Source organism: Colius striatus, chromosome 3 (genome assembly GCF_028858725.1).
Source record: "Colius striatus isolate bColStr4 chromosome 3, bColStr4.1.hap1, whole genome shotgun sequence".
Classification (NCBI taxonomy): Eukaryota; Metazoa; Chordata; class Aves; order Coliiformes; family Coliidae; genus Colius; species Colius striatus.
The window spans coordinates 89,246,398-89,268,892 of NC_084761.1; the positions used below are offsets into that span (position 1 = coordinate 89,246,398).

Consider the following 22,495-nt stretch of genomic DNA (forward strand, 5'->3'; position numbering starts at 1 on the left):
CCCACAGAATTTGTGATTTTCTTCCTGCTTCAGAGTGAGCATTAGAGAGTTCAATGCTGAAGCTCAGGTACCCTCTTATTTTCATGAATGCTGTAAGACTTCAGTTCTTGGGCTACACCTTACTCTGAGCAGAATTAGTATGGAGGAAGAATTTTCCCTTGTGAGAGTCTCTCCCCTGTCAGGTTACCCCATGGACTTGTGGTTACAGAAAAGCCACGAGAAATAAGGATAAAATAGAACCTGAAAAAGAAAGTACAATTTCTACCCTAAATTTGCTTCATGGTGTTCCTGTAAATACTGAGGAAAGAGATACTCTTCTGAAGCCCAACTAACTGCCTGACACTGAGAAACAGTCTCTTCACCCCACCCACCTCACCCACCAGCAAGGATTTTTCCAGCAGCATTGTGCTTAGCATGCATTTTTTGCAGACACTCATTCGTACTCTCCCACTCTTATTACATGAGCTTTCTGCCCTCATATAATGTATGGGGAAGGAGAGTTTACAAATTACACCAGAGTTCAGCACAGGGCACAGATTTGAGCACTGTGATGCTCACATCCCTTCAGACTGCTAGCTCTAAATGAAGGATGTCATCTGGCTGTATTTGTGAATGTTACCACTGCATCATACAAAAGTTTCCTGCTTTAAAGTTTAAATTTATGTGTTTATTTGTCTATAGACTTATTTTGCTTACAGCCTTCTACCTAGAGTCTGATCTGAGGATTTATTAAGATGATATATATGTCAGCATAAAAATAAATATTACTTCAGGACCATTTTAAACACACCAGAAGTGTATCCTTAATTGAGTCTTGCTCAGTGGCCTGGGAATACATTTCATGTAGGATTGATTATGCACTCCTGAGCTACCAGGAAACATGCATGCAAGAGCACACAACATAAGCCAAGCTCTAATGCAAAAAAGTTCAAAATAGAGCTCTTAACGGAGATATTTCCTACAGGCAGCTCTTGGCATTGGCTTTGTTTAGAAAGGTCTCATGATCTTACAGAGAAAGAATTTAGCTTCTAAGCATGTGATGTGCTTAGAAATGCAAATATCTTTGTCTCTAGCATTTCTGATAGCTTGTCAGATTTAGGTTGCTGTGTGTGAAAAAATATTCAGAGGAACGACCTTCTTTTGGTTAATAAGATATCCCCAAATTATCTCTCCTGTTCTAGTTTCCATTTCCTTTCGAGTGAAGACCAGTTATCCCTGCAGCTTTCCAGCTGAATGCAACAATATGTCAGCCTACTGCTCACCTATTTACACACTAGTGCTCTGAAGCACAAATGCACACACCTCTCATCTGTCAATCAACAGCTCTTTAATAACTACAATACCCAAAGAAATTTTGTAGTCATATTCTACAAGATATGTCTAAATCCATTCTGAACCCTCTTCATGCCCTCTCGACTCTCAGAAAGCTAAAGCAGGTTTTGATCCATTAATTGGGAAGGGAGTAATTTAGTCTTCAGTATATCCTTGTGTTCTTTGTCAAATGTTTAAAAATTATCTCCAAAACCTCTCTGACTAGGAAAGCAGGTAGAATTACAAACTGTCTCTTCTTTCATTGACACCAACTACTCAATGTTTTTTACTATGACATAGTTGACATCACACCTGTTCCTACCAGCACAAGTACTCTGTGTCCCAACTTAAGGAGCAATGTCCCCAGAGTGGTTCAACCTGTGAATTATGATTAAGGATGTGTTTGCCCCATGTTGTGAAATATGGTATAGAGATTCCTGAAGTGCCATTGACATTCATTGCCCCTGTTCATTATTTTTCTGTTATTTTATCCCTTATCACAGACCACCTGACCTTGCTGAGCAACCTTCTCAACTCGGTTGTTGTGGCTGGTAAACTGAAGGATGCTGCAGTCTTTCCCAGTGGCTGCCCACTTACTGAGCAATGATATGTTGGTGCAAAGCAACATGTTCTCCTTCTGCCAGGCTAGGGAGCCCATCTCTTTCAAAACGCATTGCTTTGTAACCCCAGGTCACGAGTCCTTTTCTAGTAGGTTATTAGTACCTTAGGGGAGAAGTGCTGGATGCTGCAGCTTGCTAGGTTTGCTATTGTGATTTGGTCAGGGTATCAATGCTGGTTATTTTCATAAAGGTTTTTTTACAGGCTATCATAAAAAGACACAGAGAAATTTAAGATATTGTAGTGAGACTGGAATTTACTAAGTGAAGTTTGTTCCCCATGTAGCTCCATATAAATATCCCAGCAGGAAATTTGCCCCACATTTTTGAAATACAAGAGTTTTCAGAAGCTTTTGTTGACAGAGAAAAGACAGTGAAAAGGAACAATTAAATAATAGCTGTCCTAAAGCCAACTGGAAATTGCCTTTGATATCAGAATCCATCTGTGCCAATAAGTGAAGCCTACTGGGGAGAAGATGAAACAAAAAGAAATAAAAGTGTCGTGACTACTGGCAGACAAGTAGATGAAATTCAATTAGCTTAGCTTGAAACACGCATTCACCATTGCAAATGAAGTTTAACTTTTCCTTCTCAATACCAGAATGGTATTGTACTACACACCTAGCCCTGAAAATAAAACTTCTCTGTTTTTTTCTTTTGGACTTCAGCCCAAAATCCAATATATTATTATTGCAGCCTGAAATCTCCTTTCTATATCCTGAGAAATAACTTCCGTACCTATCAGGCCAAGAGGAAAGTATTTGCATCATGCAGTAAATGTATATACTTACCCTATGTGAGCATTAGTACTCTTTATTATTCATTCTACAGAACATAATAAATTTATAAATGTCAATTCTATAGCAATTTCTAAACCAAATTTCAAAATCTGTGCCCTCTTGAATGTTTTCTCCTCACAATCTAGCTCTGAATTTTGTGTCCTGAAATGATTGCTGTAGTATTATGTAACAGGCATTCCCTCTTGAAGCTAATAAAAAAATGTTTCACTGGCTGTTACTGCCACAAATTCTTTTGAAAAATGACATTCTCTCCTTAATGATGATCTTCTCAGTTGCCTTTTAGAAGATAAAAATATAAAGCAGTCTCTGTTTCACTAATAATGATCTACTTATTTTTCATATCTCCTTTTCAGTAAAATACTTTTACCCATGCATATGATTAAAAAATCAGGTTGATGATCAGCTGGCTTTAGAACTGTCATAAATTTTTCATCAAGAAATGTACAGTAGGTGAGTCTGAACAGAGGTTACACTGACTGAATGATAGGAAAGGTTTTATTGGTAGAACATATAGGAAAACAAAAAGTGTTGATGGCAGGGAATGAATGGTAAAAAGTATTTTTTTATGACAAAAAAAAAGATTGCCTGAAATAATTTTCAAAAGCTGTTAAATCATAACAATATAAATTGGTTATAATCAAAGCAAAGAGATTCACTATAATGCTCTTTTTTTTTAGATTAGATGCAAGGAGCCAAGATTTTCAAAACCTATTGTCTACAGTTACTCTCTAGTCCAGACTGAAGATGCCAAAATTCCAAGCTTGAGTTTTTGCCGTGCTAATGGAGCAGCTCTTTCTGAAAGCAACCACTGCTGATAAGTTGTAGCCATGTGTTTGTGTAGTCTTCTCCTCAGATCATTGTGATTTGTTTAGTTAATATTGGTGAAATCCAGCTTCTGATAAAAGCATTGCAAAATTTACTCTTAGTAGAGAATAAAACCCAAGTCAGAAAGACACTTGTTGGGCATCACCTCTAAGCTCAAAAGCAAAAGAGTAGTTTAGAGACCCAGATATCTCATTCAAAAATACCTGCCAAAAAAAGAATTACTAGTCATCAGAATTTTTCATTCAATGTCTCCCACTGTTTCTCTTGTTTTGATTTTAAGAACTTTTTCAATAAAAAATAATCGGAAATTCTGAATTTCTTGGAGGTATGGATTTTTACTTTTCTCCATACTTCTGTAGCAAAATAAGAAAAAATGTACAAGTAGGAAGAGGGCTTTAAGTCATATGGTTTGGGAGAAATTTTTCCCAACATTGGTCTTTTGGATTTGAAAAAAAAAGAAAAGCAACATTAAAAATATGTGAAAAACATTGACAGAATGAGAAAATAACCCTCAAAAGTAGCTGCAGTTCTGCTACATAGCCAGTGGTAAAAAAAAATACAATTTTTGTTCATTTTTTTTCAATAAAAAGCCTTTGAAAACTGAATATAACCTGTGGCCTGGTGTAGAGTAAAATCTTTCCCATTTGCTGGCATTACAGATATATGTAAGCAAACCATTGATAGGAGAGCAAACACATCATAACTTGGGAGATGCAGCATAAGAATCTGTAGAGAAGCAGGAGGGAAAGACTCCCATCTTCAGTGCCTTTAGGGGTAACTGGTTTTTTCCTTTCCATCTGCTGATCAGATGGTCCTTCTAGTAACACCTCCACCCACCTCTCAAACCTGCTCAGAATATCACAGTGTTTGAGTACGTGTCTGTCACCCGTCCACTGGATTTTCTTGCTTGGTCCTGATGGTATCACCAGCTAACCTGCCTCAGAGGTGTAGTTTGATTCAACTGGACAGCCTATTCAGTTCAGTCCTTGTCCTCTGCAATATCATTTAGCATCCTTGAAATCTGCTGCTACCTATCACAAAGATCCGCACACTCTCTTCTAGCAAAACCATTTATAAGCTTTGTTCTACAGCTCTCCTGCAGAGGAGGCACCAGCTATTAAAGCCGTTGAACAATTAAGTAGGTATGTAAAAATAAATTCTACCTTTATAAGGCAAGAACTCCCTCCCTTTCTCCTCTCTGAGCCCCAGAATCCAAATTCAAGTATAACGATGGATCATTTCTAGAGGAATTATGAATAGTTGGCCCATGCAACTATTGTTGTAAAGTGTATTTCCACTTCATGAATGAATGATGCTTTCTCCTCTACAGCCTCTTCATAGGATTTACTAATCCATACCATTAGGTTATGCTGCAGTAAAAGGCAGCTGGAACTATAAATTCTTCAGTATTTCTCTACCTGATTTTGGAAGAACCAGTAATACAAGAATTGCATTCTGTAGTCATAATTGCTGAATCTATTTGCTTTGGCTGGACAATATATATTCTAATCATAGCTCCAGAAAAGCCATAGTTACAGTTTTAATAGTCCAGTTGACCTAAGCACTAGTTTTCTCAATTATTCTGGGGATTGAAATGGCACATATTGGTTTCCAGCACAGAACTAAAGCTTTTCTAAAGGTTAGCAGAAAACTTATCTGCACTGGAACATTTTGCCAGTGATGAAATGACACCTGCTTCATGGGTTAGTTTCTCCTAGGCCCCATTGGAAAGCTGATGTTGATGGACTAGTAGCCACCTGTAGCTGGTGCACACTACAGAACTGGTATCCTCTATATTATTTTTTAAGTATTACTCAAATTAATGCCCAGATACACTTACCCAAAACCAGAATTATTTTTCATCATTATAGGTCTCTGGATCGAAACGATTACAAGAAAGCTGCAGCAATGGGGAGAGGCTGCTGTGAATGATAGGAGTAAGCCTGCTTGTGTTTCTGAGCTCTTAATGTCAGTTAATTCAATTGTAGGGCAGGAGTCTTCCATTTGAAATGAACAGGGGTCTGTAAAAGCCATCCTACAGTCACTTTGTTGCTTTATTTTCTTGCAGTAGTTGCACTTTTGCAAGGGGGCCATGGACCAGGGAAGAAACCAGAAAAGTGAAGAAAAAGAGAAAAGGACATTGAAGAAAGTAAAAAGATAATTAATGGGTATTAAAGGGGAGCAGTCAAGGGCCAATAAAACCAATATCCCATTATTAAGGAAAGCAATTCAGTTATAGAGAAAGTGCACTGACAATTGCATTCCTGCCAAGGAACCCTGAGGGTATTCATGGAACTCTTTGACTGAATATTCGTGTGCGTGCTTGCTCCTTAAAAAAGAATAAAAATGGAACTTTAAAGACAAAACAACTTTTAAAAGCCTATGAAAAATTTACATATAAGTTAAATCAATCCTAGGGTACATTTCACAGCTTTAACAATATTAAATAAAAGTATGCAGTTATCCTGATCTGCACTGTGTTTTTCTACAATGTAATTATTTATTTTAATTATTTGAGTTAAATATTTAGCAGGCATATAAAGAAAGTGCTTGTCATTTGTTTTGAGCATCAAAGGTTTAAAAATGGCTAATTTCTGATATTTTAATCTTGGGACATATGTAGCTCATTGTAGGATGTGCAATTGCTTGGGAAATAGTTACAAAAATAACTTCAAAGAGCAGAAGCAGAGTACACTGATTTAGAAGCCTCACAAGTGCAGTTTCTGGAGATATGTAGACAAAATGTTGACATTTATCATTCCAGAGTTTTTTCCACACTCAGAGAATTTGTGATTATTTGTATCCTGAACAGGAATCATGCTTCTAGGCATTGAATTAGCACACAAGAAACCCTAAAACAAGAAACTGCCTTGGAAATGTAAAAATCTCAATGTAAATGCTGTTCTCAGAACCCCTCAGAGATTAATACCTCCTTCCCAATGCTGTACCACAGTCGGTGAGAGGTTTTGCACTAAATATATGTGACTAATATGAACTTAAGCTAAACAGGGAAATATAAGACTAAAGTTTTCCTCTATAAATTCCTCTGGCCTTTAGTTAAAATCATAGAATCGTTACGATTGGAAAAGACCCTTAAGATCATGAAGTCAACCCAGCATTGCCATGTCCATCACTAAACTGTGTCCCTAATCACATCTACTTGTCTTCTAAATACCTCTAGGGATGGTGAGTCAACTACCTCCCTGGGCAGCCTGTCCTGATGCTGGATTACACTTTCAGTGAAGAAATCTTTCCTAACATCCAAACTAAACCTCTCCTGGTGCAACCTGAGTCTGTTTCCTCTTGTCCTGTTGCTTGTTACCTAAGAAAAGTGACCAACATCTCCCTGATAAACCGACAGTTCTGTAGTGTCTTCTGCAGATGCACAAAATTACATACTCAAAGTTTTTAGAGCTACTTCAGTGTAGAAGAGTTTAGGAAAGCTGCAAAAGTTAAAGATAAAAGTAGACATTGATGCACATTGCAATCCTCAAGTTTCCAGTAATTTAAAGCAAAACCAGAGAACAGAAGAACTCCTTAACAAGTTGTACTGCAGTGACTATCCTAATGTTTTTATTATATGTTTTTCTAACAATTATGAACCAGGACTTCTGCATAATTTTTTTGTTGTTAATAAGTTTCAAAAATATTTATGAATGAAGTAATGAAGTTTATTTTTTATTGAAGTTTATTTTTTTATTGAAGTTTATTTTTTAATGAAGTTTATTTATGAATGAAGTCCACATCCTGTAACAAAACCAAGAGGCAAAAGATTGCAATGACAGGTTCAATGCATATAGTATACTGGGCTAGAGGCCAGCAATTGAACTAATATAAATCGTTGTCCAGGCCTCAGTAATGTCTCTGATTGCTGTTAACATCTTACAAAAGAGAATTTTAAAAGTTCTGGCCTCAGAACTTTTATTCCATATGAATAGTATCAAAGAGTAAATAAAACTACTGGCATTTTAAAGTATTTTTTGAATCCCCATCATGACAGAAGAGGGCCTCAAAGAGTTTTCTGAGCTTTCTGAAGCTGTATGGGAGTGTGAATGGTACCAAGTATCTCTGAAGCTTCATAAAAGACAGTGGACATGGACAGAAAGAAAGGACTGAGTTTGTTAACTAAACAGAAGAGCATATTTATCAGCTGTAGCAATGGCATCTATATTTTGTTGAACTGATGAACAAGTTTAGTGAGGAACAGCTGTAGCTCGTGGCTTCATGATGTGGCTGATTCACCACTCCCTCACCTAGGTGGGCAGGCTTCAATGCCTCAGTGGTGTCCATGGATTAGAGACTGCAGCAAGCAGCCACAGACCGGCTCTGCTCACACCTTGCTGCAGATTTGGCCCCAAGAATCCTTTTTCTTTCTTGAGTAGGTAAGACAGAAAATAGATACTTTATGTTATACTTGTGCGTGCTACATCAAGGTTTATAAGTGTATGTTAGGAGTACTTTCTAGCCCTATAATATATTTAACAGCAACCAAATAAAAAACCTTATAACTTACATGGAATATAGAACTGCATTTCCATGCCCTATAATAGCATGTGTTGTAACTGTGGAGAAGCATTATAGACACGTGAAAGGAAGAAAAGTATTTGCAATTCCAGATGTGACAACATATTCATGAATTTATCAATTAGCACCTGATTCTCTGAAATGATACTTCCATAGATGGGCACTTTTACCTTCCATGTAAAAGTGAATGACAAATGAAGCAACGTGTGTTATGATCAGAGACTCACATTGCTGAGACTTTGACTAAAGTTTTCAGTTGTGTATGGAACCACACTCATTTCCTTGTTATTGTTATCTCACTCACAGAAGCTATGGGAGCTTTATGATTTAGATTCTTGACCACTTCAAAGTCAGTAGATTATGAAGACTTACTTGACTCGATGGATATATACAGTTTATCTGGGAAAAAAAAAAAAACGCAATATTTTGGGCAGAGTTCTAAAGAAAATGCGTGTAAAATCCTGCTTGATCAACCTGATAGCCTTCTATTGAGGGCATAACTGACTGGCTAGAGGAGGGAAGAGCAGCAGATGTCATCTACCTTGACTTCAACAAGGCTTTTGACACTGACTCCCATAACACCCTCATCAGAAAGCTCAGGCAGTGTGGGCTGGATGAGTGGACAGTGAGGTGGATCGAGAGCTGGCTGAATGACAGAGCCCAGAGGGTGGTGATCAATGGCACAGAGTAGAGTTGGAGGCCTGTGGCCAGTGGAGTTCCACAGGGATTGGTCCTGAGGCCAGTCTTGTTCAACATCTTCATCAACAACCTGGATGAGTGGACAGAGTGACCCTCAGCAAGTTCCCTGATGACACCAAACTGGGAGGACTGGCTGATTCCCCAGAGGCTGTGCTGCCATTCAGCGGGATCTCAGCCGGCTTGAGAATTAGGCAGAGAGGAACCCCATGGGGTTCAACAATGGCAAGTACAGAGTCCTGCACTTGGGAAGGAACAATCCCATGCACCAGGACAGGCTGCTGGAGAGCAGATCTGCAGAGAGAGACCTGGGAGTGCTGGTTAAAAACAAACTAACCATGAGCCAGCAATGTGCCCTCATGGCCAAGAAGGCCAATGGCATCCTGGGATGCATCAAGAAGAGTGTGGCCAGCAGGTCAAGGGAGGTTCTTCTCCCTCTCTACTCTGCCCTAGTGAGGCCTCATCTGGAGTCCTGTGTCCAGTTCTGGGCTCCTCAGCTCAAGAGGGACAGAGAACTTCCGGACAGAGTCCAGCACAGGGCCACCAAGATGATCAGGGGACTGGAACATCTTTCATATGAGGAAAGGCAGTGGGAACTGGGGCTTTTTAGTCTGGAGGAGAATGAGGGGGAATCTTATTAATATTTATAAGTATATATGTGGTGGATGTCAGGAGGTTGGGGCATCTCTTTTTTCTTTGTATCTAGCAACAGGACAAGGGGTAATGGGATGAAGCTGGAACACAAAAAGTTCCATTTAAACATAAGAAAAAAATGTTTTACTGTGAGAGTGTCAGAGCCCTGGCACAGAGAGGGTGTGGAGTCTCCTTCCTTGGAGGTCTTCAAGACTCGCCTTCACGCGTTCCTGTGCAACCTGCTTCTGCAGGGAGGTTGGACTAGATGATTGCTAAAGGTCCCTTCCGACCCTACCATTCTATGATTCCATGAAAAAATATTTGTACATTTATATGCCTCTACTGCGTTAAGGACTAGGGCTGGAGGTATTGGCAGGAGAGGGGAACACGATGTAGGAGTCTCTAGCTACTAAATTAATTGTGAACAAAAAATAAGTTTGTGCCCTGGACCCAGCCAAATGTATGTTAGATCGAATTTGCACACAACAGATATAAAAGTTTTAGAGTTCTAGAAGTCCAAATGGTTTAAGGAAGGGATAAGCAAAGTTTGCTCATGTGTAAAAATATATGTGCTTCTTTCTACAGACTATTATTTTGATGCTATCCAATTATTAACACTTTCCTTTTGTTTATTATTGGGAGGAAGCAGGTATTAGAGTCATAGGCTAGTTCAGATTGGAAAGCATCTCAGGATGTGTCTAGTCCAGTCTCCTGGTCAAAGCAAGTCAGCTATGAGGTCAAACCAGGTTACTCAGGGCATTATCTGGCCAGGTTTTGAAAAGCTCTAAAGACAAGACAGCCTAACTTTTCTGGGCAACCCAGGTATTTTATTACATGACATACAAAACCTTAGGGATAAGTAAGTGCATTAAGTTAATTGAGTTGTTCTTGATTAATCAGAGAATGAAATGGTTAATTTGCATCCAAAAGTCCTAATGACTCTTTTTAATACATTTTTTCCTAATGTTATTTTTGCATTAGCAAAATAGAAAAGGAATAGCTATTCCTGTAGTCCTGTGAAATCCCTTTTCTGTTTGTTTGTTTCTTGTCTGAAACAAAGGGAGGGAAAAAAGGTACTTTCTGTCATTAATAGAAACTCTTACCACAATAAAAATCTAGTTAACACACACAAAAAGTTATAACTTTTTGAAAACACTGTAACCCGAAGTAGCCTCAATCTATGTGACTACTGGTTATCCCAAGCTGGAGATGGTAGAATTAGGTATTCACTGCTGCTGAACTCTTTCTCCAGGAACAGATGGGTTCCTTTTCCTTCCACATTCATATGCACATCTGCTTTTTAAAATTACTTCTGCATATTTTTTTCCCTTAATATTGTATTTGGAGACAATCTCTTCCCTTAGTTATGAAAAGGAAGAGTTTGATAGACATTGACTGGCATTTCTGAAGGTGGCAAATACTTTCAGGAAGCCTCCTTTGTACAAAACATTCACTTGGCATTCAAGTTCCCTCGGTGGTCATCACTTTGCCTGAAAAATACACACAGTTGCTCAATAGCCAAAAATGTTTATTCCCAACAGTGGTATTTCCAGTTAGGGAGTTCATCGTGCCTAATGTTGGAATCATATATATTGTTTCTTGTCTCTATAACATTTATTTTTCACTGGGTTTCCAGGTGATTTCTGGATTATCAAAAATATAGGTTCAGTAATCTCAAGGGAAGTGACCTTCAAGGTGTGAGATAAGAATGATTTAGCAATCCATATTGAATTCCTAGACATTTGGCAGGCACTAAAAGAAATGAGAGACATGAAGGATCCCTGGATTTATCTCTGTTTTTCTGCCTGAATTTGAGCCTTGACCCATAAATAAGGTTGGCTATTTCCGTGACGAGCTTTTGGTGATCTTAGGGATCTTGGATCTTTTTTAGTAGTATTTCTGATTTCTGAACTTTGTCACAAGTACAGAAAAAGTCCACCCCTTTGGGGTGTAAATAATAGGTCAGAGTTATGCCTTAAGGGTACTTGTTCAACATATGGAAAACACAGGCATCTAGAAGAGAGTTTGAATCCAAAACTAGTGACTAAAAACACAAACAGAGTCCTTAAAAAAACAGCAGCAATGCCAGTGCCTCCTCACAAACTGGAGGTAGTGCCTTACTTTTTTTTCTTATACTGTAAAACCCAAACAGCAGGACCTACCTACCTACAAACCTTTAGTTTGTCTATCCTGATAGGATTGGTGTGCAATGTTCACAGAGGTAGAAGCAGAACTTTAAAGCATAGGCAGAACTTTTTCTGTTGGAGCTTAGCAGAGGTCTGTGAATCAATAGTAGATTTGCAACAGGAAGGATCCACATAAAGTAGAAGCTTGTTCAGATTTACCCACCTAACTGCCATCAATCTTTTCGTTTCACATCAGCAAAAAGAGCATGTTAGTCCCTCCTTAATGCATAAAGACATTGACAGACTAAGTATAACAAAGGTTATGAAGTATTTAAATACTGTGATAATGGAGCTCAGAGCTGAGTGCCCATAAACCCAGGGGCCTGAGCTGCCCAGGATCCAGGAGCCTGGAAGTCTCGGCTTTCTGGCACCTTACCCAGCAGCCTGACCAGGAGCCAGTCAGACAAGTCGGTAAGCAGTCAGGCCAGCAGAAGCTGATTAAAGATCTCCTGGTTTCCATTATATATGGGGGCAAACCAGACATGTTCTTTAAGGAAAGATCAGATTTCATCAAACTGGCATTTTTCTGACAGAAAAATATGCCATCCGGGAAGCTTTAATCACATCTCTTGCTAATTGTGTTGTTAAAACAATGCATCATGTTCCTCTGATGTACCTTGTAGCAAATCAAAAGTAGTGGTCTGATGGATTGACTAAAAGTCTGCCTTTAATCACCAACAGAAATTGCTGCTGATGTAAAGAAATCAGTGCCAGCTTTAGGGAATGCACATTTATAGACACTTCGAAACTCTGCACAAAAGCATTTATTGATAACAAATCAGGGCACGGTTTGGAATGAGTCAAGAACTTTTAGTATCACTTCCATTACTCTAGCAGAGGTACTTATACATAGCACAACACTGCATCGAAGCACCTCACAGGTAGTCTTCTGAGGAATCTTCCCAGCAAACCTGGGAGGAGGGGGAGTGCAGTCTATTCTTCAGAGACCACTGAGGCATACAAGGCAAAGGCACAGCGTGTTACTCAGAGTGCAAGCGGGGACTGACTTTAAAGAGTGAAAAGGAAACAAAAAGACAAAGTGAGAGAGTCTGCTATGCTGTGGAGTGATTCAACAGCCACATATTTTCATATCCTAACCTTTGCTGGATGCTTGAAATTGCTCCTTAGTACTGCTGCACGGGCCCCAAGTGAACAGCTCCACACACTGCACCAAAATCTGCTGAGGCACAACTGACTCGGTGGTCTCAGATAGGGCATCTCCACCACTGACAAGATTAAGCCTTTTCCTTAGTTCAGCTGTGGCCTTTTCTTTTAAAATTTAGCTGGAGTGGCTGGGGGTTTTCAAGATTTCTCATATTCTTCCCAGTCTTTGACATGATAGAGAGCCTTTCCAGATAGAGAATGTCCTTGTGGAATGAGTGTTAGTCTACTGAGAGATAAAAGGCTAGATCAAATAAAACATTAATGTGCCTAAAGGAAAGGCATTTTAGCTGCATCACCTTTATAAATAGTCTATTGGTGAAAGCACTCAGGGAGGAAGTGGGAGACCTCAGTATTTCTTTCTTACTCCAGCAGACTGGGTTGAAGGGGATGCAGTGTGGAAAGTGTCCCACTACAGAGGACATAATTTGAAATGTTGGGTCAAAGGCATAGAGAACAAAAATAAGAGAGGCATGTCCCTGCAGCCTAGTGTTAGCCTCTATTAAGTGATGTACATGTCAGCACTTACCAGACATCACACCAAAAGACCTACTCGTAGTGGCCTGCTTTTTTCATTTATTAGGGGAGACTTGACAAAGTTAATAAAGGGAAATAGGAATCTTTTTTTTTTTCCTGTTGTCAACAGGGTGTGCAGCTTTCTCTGTCAGCAGAGAGCTATGAGGAAAGTGTCATACAAAATGAATGACTGCTGTTCACAAAAACGCTGAAACACAACTAATTGATTTTGAGGAAGCAGGCAGCTATATTTGATTTGTGTACTTTACATTCAGGACCTTTAATAAAGCATTTTTCTCAAGAGGCTTACATATAGATAAACTGAATCAAGTGCTCTTTTACTTTTCATTAGATTTCTCAGAATAAAGAAAATGGCTTTACAGCAGAATGCTGTTTATTGACAGGAAAGCTCTGTTTTCTGGTGTAAACAGTATAATCAGTGTAGTCCACTAAAAATAGGCTTCTGCAACTTTGCATTAATTTCTGTTTTCCAAAAGAAAAAAAAAAAAGAGGGTGGGGGGAGGAAGACTGGTATTGCAGTAAGATCTTTCTCTACCTTATCAACAGTTGTGCAGCTGAATTAAAAAATGTTTGGGGTAGTGTAGTGAAGGACTAGTGCCAGAGGAGAGATAAACTACTTAAAATGTCTTCTGTCACACTCTAAGGGCTGCCACTTCAAACAAAGGCAATGTACCAACTGCAAGTATCACCTAAATTCAGACCCAGTCACTGAGTTGAAGATATCTCAGCCTTTCCCACTAAAACCAGTAGCTGAGTTGTCCACCCACTAGAGGACTGGGTATCTGATATAACCATCTGAAGACTGACTCTTTGAGCAATTTGCCACTTGAGAAGCAGTATTTCTACTGTTTCAATGCTACATACTTCCCTAAGTCTTTCTAGTAGTTCAAAGTGATTGGGAAGCCACAAAATTAAAACCAGCTCAGTTATCAGAATGGGATTGAGGGAAAGTTCACAATACACCCATGATCCTTCAAACTGCTGATTACTCCTTCCTCACGTGCCTTAAGTGTCAGATTCACAAGTTTCTTCACAGGAAATGGAGAAGTGCAGAGTGTGTAATATGAACTGATGCTTTTTGCTAAAACTAGATGACATTCAGTGTAGCATTATTGGTGCTATATGCCTTTTAGGTCCAAGTGCCAAACCGTATTTTTGGCATAATTTCAAGGACAAAGAACAAACTTAAGCTTAGTGTTGAACGTGGAAGTGAGCAATCCCTCATCCCTGCCTTCTGCTGTGTCAACTTTTGTATGACCTAGCTGACCCACAGGTTTGGAAGGCAAATTAACATTTGCTATTTATTGTGTAATGAAAAGAGCAAATTCCTCCACTGTGATTGCCTACAGTACCAAGAAGATAAGTAAATATTAATTTCCCTAGTGTTGTGAGTAGCTACTTCTTCACATGCTGTCCCCCCTCCAAATTAGAGCTTTTTCTTCAAAGCATCTAGTTGCCTTCTGCCTCACCACTTAAAAGTCACAATGAGCAACCATGAAAATGAACTCACAGATTACATTTTGCACAGCTCATAGGTATTCTCCTCTCTTGACTGTAGCCATAGTTTAAGATTATAACATTCTCTTGAAATGCATGTCATCACTGACATTTTCAACAAAATCCTTACACTTCTCAGATGCTGTTCTAACAAAATTCCACAGAGCAAGAGAGAGACCAGCCGTTTTTCTCTGACAGAGAGATGAAGATAATGTTCTTCACACAGCTTATACTGAAAATATACAGTAAGGTTTGTAGCTCTGGTTCTACAGCCAGAAACTACTTGACCCACACCTCCCATGGGCTTGAACATTAGTAAAAGTGAAGCAGAGAGGATTGCTTTCTTTCAGTTCTTGTCCATATGTGCTTACATTCCTCCGGCACGTTTACTGAGAGAGGCAATGTCTAAGGAAGCTCCTAACACCCTTGTCCACACTGAGTACTTCCCTGTTTCACAAGTAAACTTGGCTAGGTTACTCACAAAGGGTGATACAGCTCAAAGATGCTCACAGGTAATCTTTCATCTCAGGTCTGCTGCTCAGAATTTGCCAGCGCTTTTGGAGCAACATGACTCTTCTGAACAGAGATTACATGGATCAACAAGAGTCTGATTCTTCTTTTAGACAAAGATTTAAAGCTGTGATCCTGTCAAATCTCCTATATATAAAGCCCCTTCCATCTGCCTCAAGCCTAATTCTGCCTCAAGCTAATTCTGCAGTTCTCCCTCTTGCAAAACTCAGGCAGAAGAGGGCTGAGGGACAGCAGCACTCAGTTCCCATTCTAGCTAAGTTATATTGCTTGGTATTTCAATAAGCAACCAATACTGGTACTGTTCAGAAAATTGGTTTTGAAAATTAAACATTAATTTATCACTTTAGACTGACAGAATATTTTCTTCACAGTGAAATGTGCAAACGAAGAGTTAGAGATAGTTGTTGTTAAAATCAGTATGGCTTCACAGCAACATTTCATTCTTCCACAACTGTAAAGAGTGAGTATTTCAACCAACTCATCAGATGTGATCAAAGACACAATTTGACATTTTGAAACAAAAATATCTTCTCCCTTTTTCTTAAGCAAAAGCCGCATTGAGTTATTTTTCTCCTGTATATGCTGTTAGCCAACTTACAGTCGAAGCACAACCACAGTGTGAGAGGCAGAGCTGATAACTTTTTATGAAAAGTTAACACCACATCATATGTTACAAACAAATTCCAGTCTCCAGCTATTACAAGTAATAAGAGAACACTGTAATTAAAAAAATAAATCAGCCCCATTTTACTTCCTTGAAGCAAATTCAGTAGTTACATGGAAAACAATTTTTATAGAAATCCTCTGTATTCACTAATTTAGAGGGAAATGCACTTAAAAGGGGGTTTATGCTGCACATCTTTATTGATGAATATTACTTTTTATCTATCTCAGAATAAATAAGATCCTCTTGATGCATTGAATCAGGTGAGTAACTCTCATGAGAAATAAATTAAAGCCACAGAAAATGCCTTGTTTTTAAGTATGCTACTGCACATAGATGTTCAGTATCTGCATCAATCCCTTTTAGACATTTGGAAATGCAAAACAAAAATAGAAGCATTATTTCCTTTATGTTTATAACGACTACAGAATAATTTTATAGCAAAGAAATTACTTTTAAGGCACATCAGTCATTTCAGATATACTTCACGTCCACTAAAATCTGACTGTCAATTGAATTTCATTTCCACAGACTCCTTGAATTCTACAAGGAAAAACAAAGGGGAAGGATAGTGTTTACAGGCAACAAATCTCATTGTAACAGCAGTGCAACATTGAAGCTGCTGCGTGTTGGTAGATTGGGAAGCCAACTCGAAATGAGCATTAAGTGACAAAAGCAGACCTTCATCTCGGTAGGGATGGGTTATCTCTAACGAAGCCGGTCCAGAAGCTCAGAGGTAGTAGCTATGTACCGTTTGTTGCTTTGGTTGCTCTGGCAATTATATAGTTTCTTCAGATTAAACCAACCTGAACTTTTTAGCTACATTGTTACCTGCAAATAATATGAGCTTGCTTCAGCTCCTTGTGATGTAACTTTAAAAATAATTCTCCATTTTGAAAAAGAGAAAATGGCTTGTAATTTCCTCCTCTCGGTTGCTATTTTTTTCTCTTAATTATCTCTCGGGTATGTACCAAACCATTTGCTATTTACAAAGGGGTGTTCCTGAAAATAGGTCTTAACATCATTTCTTTAAGTACAGATGTTTAAACAAAACTCAAATCTTTCACAGCTCCAAGCCTTATTTCAAGAAAAGATCCAATAAGTTACATCTTTAGGACTTCAAACATGTCTCAGTTGTTTCTTTTGCAAAATCAAGCAAAGTTCTAAAGCATTTGGTGCTACCACCTAATCCTTTGGCAGAACTCCCGCTTGAGTTGTCCCTGAAGTTAAATTGTCTGTTGAATTAACATCGGAATCTTAGCCACTGACAACCTCCCTTTCCAGGGTTAAGTGAACCAAAGGCTTGTTATGAAAAGCTGATGAAACACAGTGACTGTTCTATCATTTCTCCTTATGCTGTAGAGGTTTCAAGAGGAGAGGCTACAGTCACCTGTCAGACAACAGATGGAGTAAAAAAAAAGGGATATCTAATGATTTTCAGCTCTAGATTCAATTTAGCTGTTTCAAGAAGCCTGTTGTATGAGATTAGGTTTTGTTCTGTTTTTCAAAGAGCTGTTTACTATGGAGAGGTTCATTTCAGACAGATGTCAAATCCTACTGCCTATGGTAGGAGTGATACATGTAAATGGAGCAGTATTTACCTCATGAACAGAATACATACCTTGCAGCAGCACAGCTGGAAAAGGGATGTAAATGTTCAGCTGAGTCTTACACTCAGTATGCATTCAGGGGCAAAATGTATAGACACCAGTCCCTGTCTCTCATTCTCTCCATTACAGTTGATGACATTTTATAAATCCATGGGAAACAGAGTTTGCCTTAGTAACTGTTCAAACTCTTCTCCCCTCTTCTCTCCTCTTTCCCCAATAAAATCCTCTGAAATCATAAACTAGAAATGCAAACATGAAAAGAGAGAGAAAGCAGCATTAATATTAAAGGTTTGGAACAGCTGCACCTTGAGATTTGTTCACATACAGCACTGACAATCTGCAATGTACTCTCATTAAAAAAATAAAAATAAAGGACTTAGTTGCTCTATGATTGCAAATACGAAGGATTTAAAGATCTTAGTGATGTGGTGATTACTCTTCCTCTGAAAGTCTGCATAGCAGACTGCCTCTAACTGCCTGACTGAGAAAGACAGCAGCATGCGTCCAGCTCCTGAGACAAGCCTTTTGAAGGGGACCTAATAAGAGGGGAGGGAAAGGTTCCCCAGGCCACGTGCAAGTTGAGCTTGTTGGAAATTTGATTTTTTTTTCCTTTTAAATTAGAAAATGTTAGGCAAGTTCATATTTGTTTTTTTTCTAGTAAGGTGCTTAGGCCACTGATCTGAGAGGGATGGAGCAGGAATTTACTGCCCGGCAACCCAACAGGGGGAAATAAGGTCATGGGGTGCATGTGCTCTTTTTCATTTCATGAAAATATGCCAGACTCCCAGGTTTGTCCCATTGACAAATCAAAAATTATGGAAAGATAGGAAAAACGTTTCCCATCCAGCTCTATGTGCAAAGACCCCTCCAAAGAAAAAGAAAACCCCACGTTTTCTGTTTGACTTAAGCCCTGTGTAAAATCATCATTCAGAAGGTTTTAACAGTACAAAGGTTTATTTAGAAAAGAGTTTGATTGTTCTGTAGGGGGTTTTTGGCAAACATTTAAATCCTTTCATAACTCCAAATACTGTCACTGCCTGGTACTTTGCACTTTCTTTCCCCGTGTAAGCAGTAACAGCCAACTTCTTACTGGGACAAGCCCACCACAGGCTCCAGCTACTTCATTTATAAATACTCCAATCTCCACCACCACTGCCACTTAATCCTTCCTTCTTGATGTCTCTGCTTGTTTTCCCACAAAATTCCAGAGCCCATAAAAGCTCACGGTCTCCCAAACTCAGTGTCTTTGCCTACTTTGCTCTGCGGACTCTCCATGCTCTCTGTCAATATTCAAAGATAATCATTCCCTTCCCCATTTCCCCCTCTGCATGCCAGCACTGTTCCTCCAGCACCACATCACCATTCCCCACCATGGCGAATGGTCTCCGTCTCCCTTACACTGTCCCCGTATCCCAGAGAACCCCTCTGTGCCACCAAGGGGGCGAGCCCTCTTCCTTCTCCTTTAAGCCCAAACCCCCTGTTCTCTTCCCTCCCTTCTTTTTCAGCATAGAGGCTTCCTCCTTCTCTTTTAACTCTCCTTCTGCTCAAGGCAAATCCATCCCTCCAGCTCAATGCCGGAAGTTCTTCTTCTTCTTTTTAAACAGAATGTGTTTAAAGGACTTGCGGAAGTCCTGGTTGAAGATGGTGTAGATGACTGGGTTGAGGGAGCTATTGCAATACCCAATCCAGAAAAAGAACTTGAAGAGAGTCTCAGGGACCTCACATGCCTCCCGGCAAATACCATAGAGGCTGTAGCTGAAGAAGAAAGGGAACCAGCAAACTACAAAGACCCCCATGACCACGGCCAGCACAAAAGTGAAGCGTTTCTCCCGGGCCTGAGTGACCTTCTTACGGCAGATGCTGCTACGCTTCCGGCGACGGCGATATGAGAAGAGCTGCATGGAGCGATTGCTGGAGCGGGACAGGCGGCTACTGGAGTGCTTGGAGGAATATGAGTAGGAGAAGGACTGGCTCTTGCTGCTTTTGCGGGGATGCTCCTCCCGGCTCCGCCTCCGTCTGCTCTCTGAGGTGCTGCTCTCCTCCAGCTCAATGTCCTCCAGCTCAGAGGCTTTACGCCAGTGGTGCACTGAATAATGTCCGTTCTCTCCCAGCTGCATCCTCAGGGACGTGCAGCCAGCGGCAGCACGGCTCAAGCCGTTCTCAGTCTGGGAGGACCCCTCTGGCATTGTACGCTTCTCAGAGAGGGTCCTGGTCCTTAGCTTGGCCACACGGTATATGCGGATATAGACTAACACCATAATGATGCAGGGGGCAAAGAAAGAGCCGATGCAAGAAGAAAGGATGTACCACGTCTCGTCATTGAGCTTGCACTGGGGAAAGACATCCCCTTCGGGGTCCCGGTACACAGAGATCAATGGTGGGGAGGAGATGACAGCCGAAATGAGCCAGACAGTGAGGATGATGGCCTTGATCCGCCGCGGGGTCCGTTTGAGGTTGTACTCCACTGCCTGTGTGACCGACCAATACCTGTCTAGGCTGATGGCACACAGGTGGACGATAGAGGAGGTGCAGAAGAGCACGTCCAGCGCCAGGTAAATGTTACACCAAGCTTTGCCGAAGTACCAGTAATTCATAAGCTCGTTGGCCAAGGAGAAAGGCATGACCAGAGTAGCCACCAGGATGTCCGCGCTGGCCAGGGACACCAGGAAGAGGTTCTGGGGGGCTCTCAGCGCCCGGCTGGTGAGCACAGCTATCACCACCAGCACGTTGCCCACGATGGTGAAGACGATGAGGAAGCCCACCACCGCCGCCAGGCTGGCCACGGCCGCCGGGGAGTAGGGGGATGGCGGCTGCAGGAGGGGCGAGGAGGACGGCGAGGAGGGGGGCAGCGCCAGGGACTCGTTGGGGGAGTCCAGGCTCGCGTTCACCAGCAGCAGAAGATCCATGGTGGGTGTGCGGGACGCCGGCGTCCTACAGAGCCCCGCGGAGCCGCCGCCCCGCGCCGCCGCCCCGCCGCCGCCGCCGCCCCGCCGCCCTCATCGCCGCCCGCCGCTCCCCGCGGCCCCTCAGGGCAGGGCCGGGCAGCGCCGCCCCGCCGCGGCACAGAGAGCGACAGCTCTGCCTCCGGCCGGCCCGCAGCGACGGGGCAGCGGGGCACGGCCGGCCCCCGCCGCCCGCCCGGTCATGCCCGGCTCAGGGCAAGTCCGCGGCTCCGGGGAAGGCGCCGTCCGGCCGGCGGGAGTCCGCGGCGGGAGCTGGATCCTCGCGGGGCGCAGGGTCCGAGGAGGCAGCAGCGGCGGCATCAAATCCCATGGAGAGCGGCTCCCGGCGCCCCCTCTCCGGCGGCGCGGCAGCGCGCGCTCGGCGAAGTCGCGGCTGCCCGGCGGCTCCGAGCTAGTCTTGCACCGCGCTCCCAATCGGCGGCGTTGCCCCGCCGCCGCGCGCATGCTCAGTCCCGCCAGGTGAAGCCGCCGCGCCCGCCTCGGCGGAACGCCCCGGCGGGAGGCGCAGCGTCCCGACCGCCGCCGCCGCCGTCGGGTGTCCCGCGCCGCCGGCCGCGGAGCCGCGCGCCCGGGCTGCCCTCTCCTCCCCGCGGCGGCGCCGTCCGGCCTCCGGGAGGGCCCCGCGGTGCCTCGGCAGTCCGCGCCGCCCGGCGCAGCCTGCGGCCCCGTCCGACGGCCAGGCAGGTGTTCCTGAGCGCCACGGCGCGGCTCCGAGGGGAAGCGGCCCTCGGGGAGGCCGCCCCGGGAGGGCAGAAGTTGGCGGTGCCGTGAGAAGCGGCGCCGGGTTCCCCGCTCGGGCGTGCGGCGGCCGCGGCCTCGCGCGCTAGGGGGCAGCCTTGCCCGCCCGCGGGAGCTGGCGGCCGAGAGCGTCGCGGAGGGAACCGCCGGGAGGGGGGCTCGTGGGCTGGTTTTGGGGATATATGGCGATGTTTAGGCACAGATGTTGCGTGAGTGCTCGCCTGGATGAAGCCTGCTCCTCTGACACACGCCTCTGCTGGAGACTGCCGTGAGCTCGCACCGGGCTGTCTGGGGAGGGAAGCAGGGGGAAAACTCTTGAGGGTGTTTGGCGATAGTCGTGAAAGCCGAGAAACCTCAGTCTTATGAGACAGAAAGCACAGAGAAAACTTACAGTAGCATTTCTGCTGTTTGGGCTTTCAGACTTTTTCTGGAAGCTGCATGCAAAGTTCATCCATCAGCAGCCCGAGGTGACCAAGGCAGGAGGAGTATGGCTGCCTGGCTGGCTCTGCTCCTACTCCACAGAGGCAGGCAGATGGACTCTGGGGCTGTGGACTTGCCTCATCTCCACCTGTCATAGAAGTCTGCTGTGAGAGCTCTGAGGGACACTTCTTCCTTTGCTGACAGTCCTGTAACTTACATTACCTGCCTTTGGAAGTAAAATTTGAGAACTGTCAATAAAAATGAAGTAAGGGCCACTTTAATGTTTCTTTCTTCAGCTGAACTTGCCTAATGGAGGGGTACAAGCAGTTCAGTGCAGCCCTGGTCTGTGGTGCTATGTGATACTGAGAAAGGCCACTGCCCTGTGTTGGAGAAAACAGGTTCCAAGAGGGAACCTGCACTGCTCCCTCAGCATTCCTCCAGCCACCAAGTCCCGATCTGGAGATTGCTCGTGAGACACAGTGAGACTGTGTGACAGTAAAGTAAAGGGAACACAGCACGCCTCTTCTGGGAGCCTGTCCCGGTGCCTGGATTTTGTATGACAAGTTCTTCAAAGCAAGAACTGTCCCACTGGTCTCTGCTTCTGCACTTGCTTTTCCTGTGCCACGCTGCAAAGAGCCTGTCTTATATAATACTGACAACAGTTGTGTAGCATTGGCTATACATTTAGCTGTGTTCACTTCAGATGAGCCAGAACATGCATTCATCTACAGCCAGTTCATTCATTTTTAATCCAAAATATTGTATTCCTTTAATGCTATGTG

The 22,495-nt window shown here is 42.5% G+C and overlaps 1 protein-coding gene across 1 annotated transcript; it reads right to left on the reverse strand.

Moving 5' to 3' along the window:
- Positions 1–19,160: 19,160 nt before the first annotated feature.
- Positions 19,161–20,498, reverse strand: ADRA2C (adrenoceptor alpha 2C). The gene has a single exon (XM_010196356.2). The coding sequence runs from the start codon at positions 20,496–20,498 to the stop codon at positions 19,161–19,163; it is 1,338 nt and encodes a 445-aa protein (XP_010194658.2).
- Between the last annotated feature and the right edge of the window lie 1,997 nt (positions 20,499–22,495).

What these genes read in the sequence shown, in the direction of transcription:
- ADRA2C (XM_010196356.2), bottom strand. Translation starts at nt 20,498, where the DNA reads ATGGATCTTCTGCTGCTGGTGAACGCGAGCCTGGACTCCCCCAACGAG.